The sequence below is a fragment of the Salvelinus fontinalis genome, chromosome 34, assembly GCF_029448725.1.
Source record: "Salvelinus fontinalis isolate EN_2023a chromosome 34, ASM2944872v1, whole genome shotgun sequence".
NCBI classification, from domain to species: domain Eukaryota; kingdom Metazoa; phylum Chordata; class Actinopteri; order Salmoniformes; family Salmonidae; genus Salvelinus; species Salvelinus fontinalis.
The window spans coordinates 16,459,381-16,473,661 of NC_074698.1; the positions used below are offsets into that span (position 1 = coordinate 16,459,381).

Below are 14,281 nucleotides of genomic sequence, written 5' to 3' on the forward strand. Positions count from 1 at the left end.
AATCACCATCTCTAGTACTGCTGTGTCTGCCTCATCTTCTGGGTTCTGACGATTATTAGTGACCGTTTCTCGCACCGGGTCCTGACAGACAGTCTAGGTATTCAGACATATCCAGTTTGTCAAAGCACAAGCCTGCAACACTAGTGTTGAACATCTCTGTCTAGGAGTTATTATACAATTCAGGCGAGCTCAGGTTTTCTGTAACAAGAGCAAAGCCGAACATGAACACTTTAGGAACTTTAACTTCCAGCTATAGAGGCATTATGGCAGTCCTCCTGACCCAGAAACTGGAGAAATTAGCTGCTGTCTGGTCAGTCTTTAGAGACCACTTTACTCAAAGACACTGCCAGCCCTGTACCTGACCAACGCTGTCAATTGCTTATTGAAAGGATTTCTTCCAAGCAGAGAGGCTGAACAGAGCTCTGTAGAGTCCCACATGCTTTTCATACCGAGAGAAGTAGTGAGTAAAGAATGCTGTATGTAAACTAGAGAGTAGTACAGAAGTGGTATAGTAGAGGCGTCTTTTAAATCAATGTAGACACTGTTCTGGGGAAGAACAGATACGACTCCATTCCCATTCATAGTTAATGTGCGTGAGGTGCATGATCCCTAAAGGCATATTGATTTCAATTACACAAAATGTACCTTCCATTAGCAGCAGTGACCATAAAAGTTTACGAGCAGTGACAACTCATCATGATAAGCTGAGGTGAAGCCTCCTCCCTCAGTACAGTACCACATTTCATGCCCGTCAGCTTTAGGCCAAATAGATAATGATTACAAAATGATTACTCAGTACTCATTGTGTAAAAGTGAGTTTGAGTTCTGTTATCAGACTGGATGTGCATGAAATGAGAGGATGCTCTGTTCAGCAGGGAGGTGGTGAGAGGCCTCTCCATATCAACCCCACTACGTATACAGTCTGATAAAACATCCCAGGAGGATTCAGTGTCTGCCTGTGTGTGTGTGCAGACCAATCAAACTGAGTAGTCTATTATGTGTGGTCTACCCAAAGATGATAAAGGAGAGACAGACATTTCTCTAATCACTTTGCTCAGTGGTGATGCAAAGAAGTATCATTTTCAGGGACAAACCCAGCTCTGCTCAACCCAGAGTGAAAAATGTGGTAAAACTATCCACACAATCTGGCTTCTGGGAACATTGTCTGTTTGCCCTTCACATCATCAGTACAATTACAGAGGAGAGATATTTCAAACATAAATCATTCGATGACAGCAAACCTTTGCGGAAAATGATGTTGATTTGAGTAGATCTGAGCATCTGAGTTTTATTGAAAATGTGTTTAAAATGTGTTTGTAAGCACACATGTTCCCCAAGGACTTCTTATTCTACATTGTGAGTTCCTCCTGGAATCTATCAGACCCAAAGTACACAAACAAACATTCATTATCTTGTTTAAAAATAAACAATGCATTTCTCCTCAGTTGTTCATCCTGATGTTTGGAAGGCTTGTGCCAAAAGTGCACAGTTAGGGTAAAGACTACAGTACAAAGAGCATGTAATTATCACCACCAGAGGAAGGACAGACTTTCACATAATACCCTGGTATTTCACAGAGGTTGTATATCCCCATTCTGTTAATACAGTACCTCTGTATGCTCTTGACTGAGAAAGGCTTATTTCATAATGGGACTGTGATGACCCCTGCTAAAGTGGAAAAGGGACAGATTCTATTGGATGATCTTGGTTGATAGTGATGATATTGATCTGAATGTCCCTGGAATATGTAGTTGTTGCTACGGTTACCTGAGAATTGTGCAGAGCCTCCTCTGATGTATAGGGGCGGGGCCTGGAAGGCATAGATGATGTCAGTCTCGGCTATGCACGTCAGATCCTCCTCATCAAAGAAGGAGCGCTGAAAGCCTGTGGTGTAGATCTCTGTCAGGATCACCTGAAAGAGAGAGAGGGAGAGAGAAAGAGAGGGAGAGAGAGTCAGAGCGAGAGAGAGAGAGATAGCGAGAGTATCCATTTTATTTAATCAGAGACTTGGAAAATGGAGTGAGAGTGAATCTGAGGATAGTGTGCATCATCAAGAAGAGTGAGACAAGATCACCTACCTGGTCTGGGGAGATCTTCCCCTCATCCGCCAACATCCTTCTCAGAAAGGCCAGCGAGCCAAAGAGAGGCACAGCCAGCCCGATGCGCAGGTATCTCTGGCCCTTCGTACTGAAGACCAGAGTTACACACAGAGGCCTGTCGAGAGAGAGAGAGAGAGAGAGAGAGAGAATAGCCGCTGCATTGAAATCGCTACCAATTTTATTACAGTCCATGACCAGGAAGGGACATATAGTTTTCATGAATTAATCAATACATTTTAGCATTAATAATAGATCATTAGGACAGTTTTTTATGTGTAAGAAATAATGGAATCTGTATTGTAGGTCGATGCATTTTTAAAGCTGAGCACTTGGCTCTTACTTCTCTTTTGCATGGAGAAGCAGTGCTGACATAGGCAGGGTAAAGGGACAAAATGGCTTGTACAAAAACACTACACTGAAGAGATATGTGCCCTGTGATTCACCTGTGAGAGTCTATGTGTGTCTATATGTGAGGACTGTAGTCAGCCGAGTAGACACACCACGCAGAATGTCAGCCTCCTCCTCTGAGAAAGAGAGATATGTGAGCCAATGACAAAATGACATAGGCGGGAGGTCCCAAGTGTACAGCACCTCTATTCTACAGACAAGACTCTTATTTTTTATTTAAATAGGCAAGTCAGTTAAGAACAAATTCTTATTTACAATGACGGACTAGGAACAGTGGGTTAACAGATTTTTACCTTGTCAGCTCGGGGATTCGATCCAGCAACCTTTCGGTTACTGGCCCAACGCGCTAACCACTAGGCTACCTGCCACCCCTTATCTTCTTACAGTAGAGAGTCCATGCTTACATAAGTACAACTCATATTGAAGGTCTTGTGAAAAAGCTCAGGCTCAATTTTTTATTTTAAATAAGTCATGTTTTTCTTTTGAAGCAAGAAAGAGACTTGTTTCCACTACCTTTTTGCCTGTAATCGACTATGGATGATACACTGTACATGTTTGCCCCTGTGGCGTCATTACATATGCTGAACAATGTGTCCCATGGGGTGTTGTTACAAACTCCAATGCTTTCACCAATCATTGTACCCTCTATACCAGAGTGGGCTGGCCTTCATTAGCTCTTCAGAGACTAAGTCATTGATATGTTGTTATTTACAAGGCCATACTGAGACAGCTCCCATTTTACCTGTGTATCTACATTGTCCAGCAGACTAATGCCAATTATCAATGAAAGTGAGTTTTGTGATGTCTTGTTGATGACCTGCTCTATAATCCACCATGGAGAAGATTTAACATGATAGAGAGAGTGAGAGATGCCACTGCCAGCACACAGGCATTATCACACATGGGGACAGAGCACACACAGCAGTGGGGGATATACAGTATTATACAACGGGTGGGTCTAATCCTGAATGCTGATTGGTTAAAACCTAATTCTAGCAGGTGTCTATTCCACAAGTTACCACTGGCTAAATCTATGACGTTAAAATGCCTATTTACTCTGTTCCATCTGACTTAGCAATCCACTGTCTCATCAGCCCAGACAGGCAATTTATAAACTCCACTATGAAAAGCATCTAACATTTCGTTTTCAACAGCGGAGATTTGTATAAACCTTGCTGTCTGTCTCTCCGACATTTGCAATATTGCTTCAATATTCAAATTTGATCTCCAGCTGTCCCATTGTAATGAACGTGTCGGGAGTCGTGATGAGACAGACAGGTAGGCAGCTTTCCTCAGCCAGTCTAAATCATGAATTAGCATAATTTCTATGGATATATACAAATAACTATCAATAGAAAACAGATCAAACTAAACAAAGGGCAGCTAGTTTGAAGTTTTTCCAGCTTCAGCTTGAAGTGATTGTGTTAGCTGTGTTGTTGGCTAGCTCTCAAACAACAGTGTCCTGACGAGAGAGCACATGTTCTACGCCAGGTGAAATTGTGCATCATTAGCTCATTGTTATGGATGTATCCAAATAAATGTCACTAGAAAACAGCTTAAAATGCAAATGCAGCTACTTTGTTGTTATTCTGGCTGCACTGTCGACGTGACTGCAAGTTAGCCGTAGTTGGCTAGCTAGCAAGCAAGGGATTAGAACGTTGCCAGCCAATATGGCAATGGAATATTTACAACGAACCAGTGGGTAGCGTCCATAGATAAAGAACAAAAAGACTGAACGACTGGGTTGAGTCTCTGGCAACCGAACCGATAGAACGAACGACCAGTCGGCTAAGGTAGCATCCCTAGATTTGTGTCGGGACTATATCTTGTGGAAGGATGAAATAGTATGAATAAATTCATCAAAATAACGTTTTTAAATCATTATTTGAATATGTTGGTGACCCATTGTATAAAAGTGACAATGCCCTCAAAGCCGGTGTTTGGAGGATATGTTGGCACGGTTTGCTGGCCCTCAACTTCTTCTCGGGCCTAACAACACTCGCGCCAATATATCCCCCAAACACCGGCTTCGAGGGCATTATCACTTAAGTAAGTAAAGGGTGTTGAGCTGTGAGATCCCCTGCTGTCTGGACTCAGGGTAACCTCTACACTGGCTGTCAAGGATTCTCAGCACACGCTATAGTGAGGGGTATGGGGAGATCTCCCCATATGATTTAGCCGGTGGCGCACCTGAGTTCATTCCTTTATCTGCCTTTGACTAGGCAGTAGGAACACCAAAACAGTGCCTCATATTATCACGGTTCTTTTTGTGTCTCAAGACACAAACAGTGAAGGCAGTAGTTAATCAATGGTGCTCTGAGCAGGAAAGCGTTACTAATTCATACTAATTACCTTGTTTGGAACCATTCTGGGAGTGGCAAAACATCCCCACACACTCAACAGCTCAGAACTAGAAAGGCAGGCATAGGGATAATTAACAATCTATAATGTTACATGATGCACCCAATACCTATTATGGGAATTCAATTCCCAGTGACTGAATACTCAACTAAAGTTCTCAATTGAATGGTAATCTGAATCTATGATTATAGTAAGCTACTGCAAATAGTGGCTACATCCCGAGAACACCTTTCAGAGATTTAGCTCCCCGTCTCTGAGTACAAAGCTGAATCAATCATGATAATGAATCGCAAACCTTTTCCTCAGGAGGACAGGAACATTATACAACAAGATCTCTGATGGATCTTTACAGTAATAACATGATGATCTGTAATGAGCGGCTCTTTTAGCGGAGTTAATGCGTTTAAATGGAGACGCCTGCCATACCACTCAGTAAATCTCATGCTGACCAGATGTTGCATGCGTCACAAAATAAATTTAGAAATCTATGTTATTCAATTATTGCGCCAACGAGCGTCTGCGATGCCAAGCGCTAAAATAGAAGTCCTTTCTATTTCTGACGCAGATCGCGCTGCAAGTCCTGCCTCTCCCATCTCCTCATCGGTTTATAGAAGCAGGGACCCACGTGCCATCTCCTCATTGGTTATACCCACGTGGGTGATTGAAAGATGAAATGTTTTGCCGGTTCTTGTGGTAAAAGTGTAGATGCCAATCACCATATAAGTTCAGATATGAAAAAAGCCTGGAAGGAGGAGAGATGACTAGAAACGATTCGGTTGGCCGTTTTATGTGTGGATTAATTGTCGAAGTAGAGGACCTTGTGTATTTCAGGTAAAATAACAACTCAATGTTTATATTCCAGGACAAATTAGCTAGCAACAGCAAGCTAGCTAAATAGGACAAATTAGCTAGCAAATGCAAGCTAACTAGCTAAATTGCCATGCATGTTTAATGTTTTTCGACCTGTCCCCAAATGAATGTCATTGGTTCAGAGTTTGTTTTGATATTTGAACCTGCGTGTCGTGATCGCGTTTGGTGTGAGGGGACAAAATACATTTATGCACAATGGCGCACGCGCGCAGCCGGTTTGGGTTCCATGTTAGGGTACAACATCAATATGGGTCCATGTCGGGCTGACTCTGCCACATTGGTTAACACACTAGATGATAACTAACCACATACTGTATATATGACATGTGGGAACACATTTGTCAGAAAATAGGTTCTGTAGCAGTCCAATAAATAAATGTATATGTGTGAGGTTGGGGTTGGTGTAAATGACTGTTGGTGTTGAAAATCTGCACTTTAGTTTGTGTTAGAGTTTATGGAGATATACAAAACTATGACACTTTTTTTTTACATGAACAACCATGTACAAAATCTTAAAAGGCAAACCATCTGTTTCTTCCTTTCATAACTGTCTACAGTATTCAATGCCATTAGCCAAAAGCAGAACGAATGAGGCAGTTATGTAAAGTTTGCCTGGCAAGCTGTTTGTTAGAGCTAGATTTTTTAAAAACGATTCTCCAATTAGCATAAAAGTTTGCTTAAGGCCTGGCACCACAGGCTGAAATTACATTTTTGCATCTACAGTGCGTTCAGAAAGTATTCAGACCCTTTCACTTTTCCACATTTTGTTACGTTACAGCCTTATTCTAAAATGTATTCAATAGTTGTTTTCTCATCAATCTACACACAATACCCCATAATGACAAATCAAAAACAGGTATTTCGAAATTTTACCTTAGTTAGTACTTTGTTGAAACACCTTTGGCAGCGATTACAGCCTTGAGTCTTCTTGGGTATGACGCTACAAGCTTGGCACACCTGTATTTGGGGAGTTTCTCCCATTCTTCTCTGCAGATCCTCTCAAGCTCTGTCAGGTTGGATAGAGAGCGTCGCTGCACAGCTATTTTCAGGTCTCTCCAGAGATATTAAATCGGGTTCAATTCAGGGCTCTGGCTGAGCCACTCAAGGACATTCAGAGACTTGTCACGAAGCCATTCCCGCGTTGTCTTGGCTGTGTGCTTCGGGTTCTTGCCCTGTTGAAAGGTGAACATTGGCTCAGTCTGTGGTCCTGAGTGCTCTGGAGCAGGTTTTCATCAAGGACCTGTCTGTACTTTACTTTACTGCGTTCATCCCAGTTCCTGCTGCTGAAAAACATCCCCACAGCATGATGCTTCCACCACCATGCTTCACCGTAGGGATGGTGCCACGTTTCCTCCAGATGTGACGCTTGGCATTCAGGCCAAAGAGTTCAATCTTGGTTTCATCACACCTGAGACTGTTGTTTCTCATGGTCTGAGAGTCCTTTAGGTGCCTTTTGCCAATCTCCAAGTGGGCTGTCATGTGCCTTTTACTGAGGAGTGGCTTCCGTCTGGCCACTCTACCATAAAGGCCCATTTGGTGGAGTGCTGCAGAGACGGTTGTCCTTCTGGAAGTTTCTCCCATCTCCACAGAGGAACTCTGGAGCTCTGTCAGAGTGACCATCGGGTTCTTGGTCACCTCCCAGACCAAGGCCCTTCTCCCCCGATTGCTCAGTTTAGCTGGGCGGCCAGCTCTAGGAAGAGTCTTGGTGGTTCCAAACTTCTTCCATTTAAGAATGATGGAGGCCACTGTGTTCTTGGGGACCTTCAATGCTGCAGAAATATTTTGGTACCCTTCCCCAGATCTGAGCCTCAACACAATCCTGCCTCGGAGCTCTACGGACAATTCCTTTAACCTCATGGCTGGGTTTTTGCTCTCACATGCACTGTCAACTGTGGGACCTTATATAGACAGGTGTGTGCCTTTCCAAATCATGTCCAATCAATTGAATTTACCACAGGTGGACTCCAAGAACGATCAATGGAAACAGGATGCACCTCAGCTCAATTTCGAGTCTCAAAGCAAAGGGTCTGAATACTTATGTACTTATTTATAATTTCTTTAGTTTATCATTCTACCGTCATCAACATTTTAATGCATTTGAACCACTTTAATCATTTTAAAGCTCTCAACATTAAATTACACAGTAATTTAGAAGCCCATTTCATAGCGAGCGTTACAAACTGGACTATATTTAGAAACTTACCTTGAAGAGATGATGACTGGGTCTAAATAGGCATTTGGTATTCCAAATTCAGTGTACTTGTCTTTAACCGCCATTTCCCGAAAGTCAGACTCTTCCCACACACCCCCAAAAAATACTCAGCTTCAGAAGCATCTGCATTCACTAAATGTTGTGTGGTTATTAGAGGTCGACCGATTATGATTTTTCAACGCCGATACCGATTATTGGAGGACAAAAAAAAGTCGGCCGATTTAAAAAAAAATTTTGGTTGAAATGTATTTATATATATCATACACACACACACATTTTTGTAATAATGACAATTGCAACAATACTGAATGAACAATGAACACTTTTATTTTAACTTAATATAATACATAAATAAAATCAATTTAGTCTCAAATAACATGAGAACATATGTTAAAACGAACCACCAGCTTTCATGGGTCTTCAATATTCCCAGTTAAGTTTTAGGTTGTAGTGCAGAAAGCAGAGCTTGTCTGCATGGTCCCCTGTCAGTCTGCTCCTCCGCGAAACACAGACCTTATTTGAAGTAGATCAAGACATTCTCTATGGAAGACATGAACGGTAAAATAACGAAGGAACCCCTTTCAAGTTCAGCCGCAAGTTATTACAGGAATTATAACGCGTCGACTATTTCTCTCTAAACCATATACCTGTTACTAATCCGGAAACTATCACCTCAAACAAAACGTTTATTCCGTTCCGTATTTGATCTAACGGGTGGCATCCATGAGTCTAAATATTCCTGTTACATTACACAACCTTCAATGTTATGTCATAATTACGTAAAATTCTGGCAAATTAGTTCGCAAAGAGCCAGGCGGCCCAAACTGTTGCATATACCCTGAACGCAAGAGAAATTACACAATTTCACCTGGTTAATATTGCCTGCTAACCTGGATTTCTTTTAGCTAAATATGCAGGTTTAAAAATATATACTTGTGTATTGATTTTAAGAAAGGAATTGATGTTTATGGTTAAGTACACATTGGAGCAATGACAGTCATTGATTGATTGTTTTTTATAAGATAAGTTTAATGCTAGCTAGCAACTTACCTTAGCTTACTGCATTCGCGTAACAGGCAGGCTCCTCGTGGAGTGCAATGTAATCAGGTTAGAGCATTGGACCAGTTAACTGTAAGGTTGCAAGATTAGATCCCCCGAGCTGACAAGGTTAAACATCTGCCCCTGAAGGCAGAACGACAGAGGCAGAACGTTCCTAGGCCGTCATTGAAAATAAGAATGTGTTCTTAACTGACTTGCCTAGTTAAATAAAGATTAAATAAAGGCGTAAAAAAAAAAAAAAAAAAAACGGCGCCCAAAAATACCGATTTCCGATTATGAAAACTTGAAATCGGCCATAATTAATCGGCCAATCCCGATTAATCGGTCGACCTCTAGTGGTTATCCTTAGATATATTCTCCAGACTTGCTCAGAGGGAATTATTGATGTTGTGAAGTTTATTTTCAAGATTTTAAAAAGTATTTGAAAAAACCCGCATTTTACGTACATGTTACGTACACGTCTTTAGTATTTTACAGATAGAAAGATTAAAAAAGTATTTATCCACAATCTGCTCCGGACAAGTCTGGTCCTGGAGTGTCTTAATGAAATGAAACCAAATCATTTGGGGTGACTTCATCCAGTGTCCAGAAAAATATATTTGCGTGATATGCAAATATGAGCATACTAATGAGAATTGGCTCATTTGCATATTTTTTTTCAACTGGTAAAAGATGATTGTGATATGATTAAAGGGAAAAAAATTCTCTAGGAGGGTGTCGTGCCTGGCCTTAACGTTTATTGACACTCCAGTTGCTCCAAAGAGACTGAGAACTATTTCAATGATTGTATATGTCACAAATAGAGAGCTCTAAATAATACCTTTTAAAGCTAGAATCCTTAATTGAAACAATAACAAAGCGTGCTTACCGCCCATTTATCACTAAAAAGCTAAGGGATGGGGCTGGAAATATGTAACCACTCTCATATTCATATTCATAACTAAGGACTCTAGCTTTACGTTGGATGCTCAGTGTGAATGACGATCTACAGTATGAGATCAACGTTGTAGTGTCCATTTGTGGTGTAGGATTGGATAGATGAGTGTGTGTTAGGCTTTTGAATTTGCTAGGCACACCCTGGGACCTCAATAGGAGGACACAGCTGCATGCACTTCTATGACAACCCAGCACAGAAATCTGAGATATGATTTAGAGTCAATCGATGAGTTTAACACCTCTTTCCAATTAGGACAACTCCTCCATCTGCACTGGAGAATAAAGGTGAGAACCATACTGTTTTGACTTCAGTTTTTGGTCAGGCGGTGTGTGAGAGGAAACATTATCTTCTGCTTTTAACAAAAAACAAAGTTGTCAAAAGTCTTCACAAAGAGCACAATTAATGAGAGGGTGTAGGTGCTTGAAGAGTAAGGGCTTGGGGGGGACTAACTCCTCAAAATTTGATTTCCTGAACAGGCTAACAGCGGCCAAGCAGGGATGGAGTGATCTTTGTGACCTGGGCATGAATGCGACATTGTTCCTGGTTTCTGAGGTGGTGCTCCTCAGGGCTTTCATCTGGGCTTCAAGTACACTCCATCTCAGCCAGGTCTATTGTTTCTCTGTGCTACTCCAGATCTTTATCCATTCCTCTAACATTATGAGTCTCTAGAGGACTGAAAGGGACGTTAAAAAGACACCAGTGCTTGAGTCTCGTCTACAGTGTATTTCTACGTCTGTACCTAAGGCAAGTCTTTCCGTCTACTACGGCTTTGACTCTCACTGACAGATGTCTCCCAATAGCTGCACGTAGTACCATGGTGTGGTGTGATGTGTTGCATGGTTGTGTATTCAGTATGGTTGGTGCACTAACAAGGATATTACTCACCTGGTGTGGCGCAGAGGGATGGGAAGTGAAATGCAGAGGAAAGGGTCAAAGGTGTTGCTCTGTTTATGACAATGAGGGCAGGTCAGCGATGACCTGTGGAAAGAAAAACAAGATTGTGTGATGTTTGACGCCTGTTTTAGACACATGAACATGCACTTCTGTGTCAGGCCAGCAGGAAAGTGCATCTTACTATAGAAATGGACACACTGTATGTACAGTACGTCTTGATGTTTCTGTAGAGATTTTCTATGGAAAAGATAAGTGATGTAAGGGGGGTGGGTAGTGGGAAAAAGCCTCACGGTGCGACTGGGCCTTTAAATGGGAACCAGCACGCAGCGATTCCCTAATGATCACCATCATGGGGAGAATAAAGAACAGTCCTAAGAGATGGCTTGTTTCCTCCCTATATGAATGTTCAGGCCATAGGACTCAAAGGACAGGAAAAGAGAGCAAATCTTCCAGTCTACCAATATTTCATTCCACACCTGGTTCACACACTGGCTCCAACAGACCTCTTTATGTTTAGAAGAGGAAGTTGCTTATTCTGGAAAATCACTAACTGTTTGAACAAAGAGTCAGAGGGTATTTCCATGGAAGTCCTCAGACTGAAGTGCTATTGAACTTGACTTGAAGTACTTCTAAATCCTGTAATAGTTCTATGGCAAGAACTCCATGACTGGTTATTCTAGTCAGGAAGCAAAAAGCATTTCACAAGGCTGCCTGAAATTATAAGAGCCTTTAGGACTGGAGTGGAATTGAGTTCAACAATGACTTTGCTGCATACAATCAAAACAAGTTGACAAAGCTATGGTTTCTTTGCAAATCTGAATTTCAAGCATAAATGTCCCTCTTCCTCTTTTACCCATCAAGGCGATGTTTTAAGCCAGTATTTCTCTATTCCTTTGCTTTAGTATTTTTCATTGGATCAGTGCACAGAGCTTTCACTTCTCCAGCCTGCATGTCAGGAACCTTTACAAGGGGTAGCCTACCATGGGAATCTTAGCCAGAGCATAGCTGTTTAAATGTGTTTCCCTTCTAGGAAGGCACCTGACAGACCCACAGGGGCGAGTGGGGGAGAGTGAATAAAGCCCTATTCAACTCATCCCAGCTGACACTGGCTCTGAGTGGAGCTCTCTCTTGGCAGAGTGGATCGCTCCCCTATGGATGTCTTATTCTCAGCAGGAAACAGAGGAGCTGCCCATGTTCTTTGCATACAAATAACCCTCCAGCAGCTCCAATAAAACATAGATGTACTGTGCATTGTTAAGGAACACTTAGGCCTAAAGGAAAAGGAGATAGGAGGTGATATTCCCGTGATGCCTAATGGATGAAGTATGAGCAGCACTTGAGAGGGAATCCCTGTCTTTGAAGCAGTGATGCTGAAGGGTGAGAGTTTGAGTCAGCTTAAACACTAGCCCAGGGGTCGGCAACTAGATTCAGCCGTGGGATTTTTTGACGGAGCGGATGGTGGGGGACCAAAACATAATTATAATAATTTGTACACTGCAAATTGACCCCAACTAAACCCAAAATTAGATTATATTTGAAAATAACAATAATTTCATACCTTATTTACATTGACACACATTCAGATACATTGAGATACACCGAGTGTACAAAACAGCCATTTGCCCTCAGAACAACCTCAATTCATAGGGGCATGGACTCTGCAAGGAGTTGAAAGCATTCCACAGGGATGCTGACCCATGTTGACTCCAATGCTTCCCACAGTTGTGTCAAGTTGGATGGATGTCCTTTGGGTGGTAGACAATTCTTGATCCACACGGGAAACTGTTGAACGTAAAAAATCCAGCAACAGGTTAGGGGAGGGTTTGGCCGGGGGAGCTTTATTTGGCTCATGGTGCTCTAACGACTCCCTGTGGTGGGCACGGGTGCCTGCAGGCTGACTTCAGTCGTCAGTTGAACGGTGTGTCCTCCGACACATTGATGCGGCTGGATTCCGGGTTAAGCGGGCAGGTGTTAAGAGGCGCGGTTTGGTGGGTCATGTTTCGGAGGACGCATGACTCGACCTTCGCCTATGCCGAGCCTGTTGGGGAACTGCAGCGATTAGACAAGATTGTAATTGGATTGCAATTGGATATTTTTATTTTATTTTAAATGTAACCTTTATTTAACTAGGCAAGTCAGTTAAGAACAAATTATTATTTACAATGACAGCTTACCGGTGAACAGTGGGTTAACTGCCTTGTTCAGGGGCAGACCGACAGAGTTTTACCTCGACACCTCAGGGATTCAATCCAGCAACCTTTCGGTTACTGGCCCAACACTCTAACCACTAGGCTGGCTACCTGCCACCCCTAAATTGCGAAACTGGGGTGAAAAAAGGGGGTAAAAATTGCGAAAAGGGGGTATTTGTATCTGTCTCTATATATATATATAGAGAGAGATATACAATAGTTCTTTAACCTGTCTCCACCCCTTCATCTACACTGACTGAAGTGGATTTAACCAGTGATATCAATAAGGGATCATAGCTTTTCACCTGGATTCACCTGGTCAGTCTATGTCATGGAAAGAGCAGGTTTTGTGCACTTACTGTATGTTTCCTTTTTTATTCGTTGGAATACTTGGGAACAGATTTCCTAAATTAAACTATTTTCCTGTTAATTTTTGTATTTTATTTACCAAAAACTAACCCCCCCCAAAAAAACACTTGCGGGCTTGTTTTGGCCCACGGGCCTCCTGTTGCCAACCCCTGCACTAGCCTGGGTAAAACTCTAAAAGCCATTTTTCCAAGTATATGGGACATTCAGTGTCACCTTTCCTGAAAAATAAACCAATTCATTATATTTGTTATAACAGCTATTATTAGAACAATCTACTAAAGGAACCAGCAGGGTTCCCCCAATTTGGCCTGCAGGTGGTTTAATTTGGCCCCCCAAATTTTCAGATAAAAATAAATAAATAAATAATAATAATAATATTATATAGTACCAGTCAGAAGTTTGGACACACCTACTCATTCGAGGGATTTTCTTTATTTGTACTATTTTCTACATTGTAGAATAATAGTGGACATCAAAACTATGAAATAACACACATGGAATCATGTAGTAACCAAAAAAGTGTTAAACAAATCAGCCACCCTTTGCCTTGATGACTGCTTTGCACACACTTGGCATTCTCTCAACCATCTTCATGAGGTAGTCACCTGGAATGAATTTCAATTAACAGGTGTGCCTTGTTAAAAGTTAATTTGTGGAATTTCTTTCCTTCTTAATGCGTTTGAGCCAATTAGTTCTGTTGTGACAAGGTAGGGTTGGTTGGTATACAGAAGATAGTCCTATTTGGTAAAAGATCAAGTCCATATTATGTCAAGAACTGCTTAAATAAGCAAAGAGAAACGACAGTCCATCGTTACTTTAAGACATGAAGGTCAGTCAAAAACCATCAAGCGCTATAATGAAACTGGCTCTCATGAGGACCACC

General features: G+C 41.8%; 1 protein-coding gene across 2 annotated transcripts in view; it reads right to left on the minus strand.

Moving 5' to 3' along the window:
- Window positions 1-14,281, minus strand: part of LOC129833300 (ubiquitin carboxyl-terminal hydrolase 43-like) — a 100,413-nt gene that overhangs the window by 41,667 nt on the left and 44,465 nt on the right. For both annotated transcript variants that reach the window (XM_055897799.1, XM_055897797.1), the window contains exons 4-6: window positions 10,832-10,924; window positions 2,079-2,214; window positions 1,768-1,912 (exon numbers count right to left, since the gene is read on the minus strand). In XM_055897799.1, the coding sequence (XP_055753774.1) occupies window positions 1,768-1,912; window positions 2,079-2,214; window positions 10,832-10,924 (374 nt within the window). The remainder of the gene's footprint in view (window positions 1-1,767; window positions 1,913-2,078; window positions 2,215-10,831; window positions 10,925-14,281) is intronic.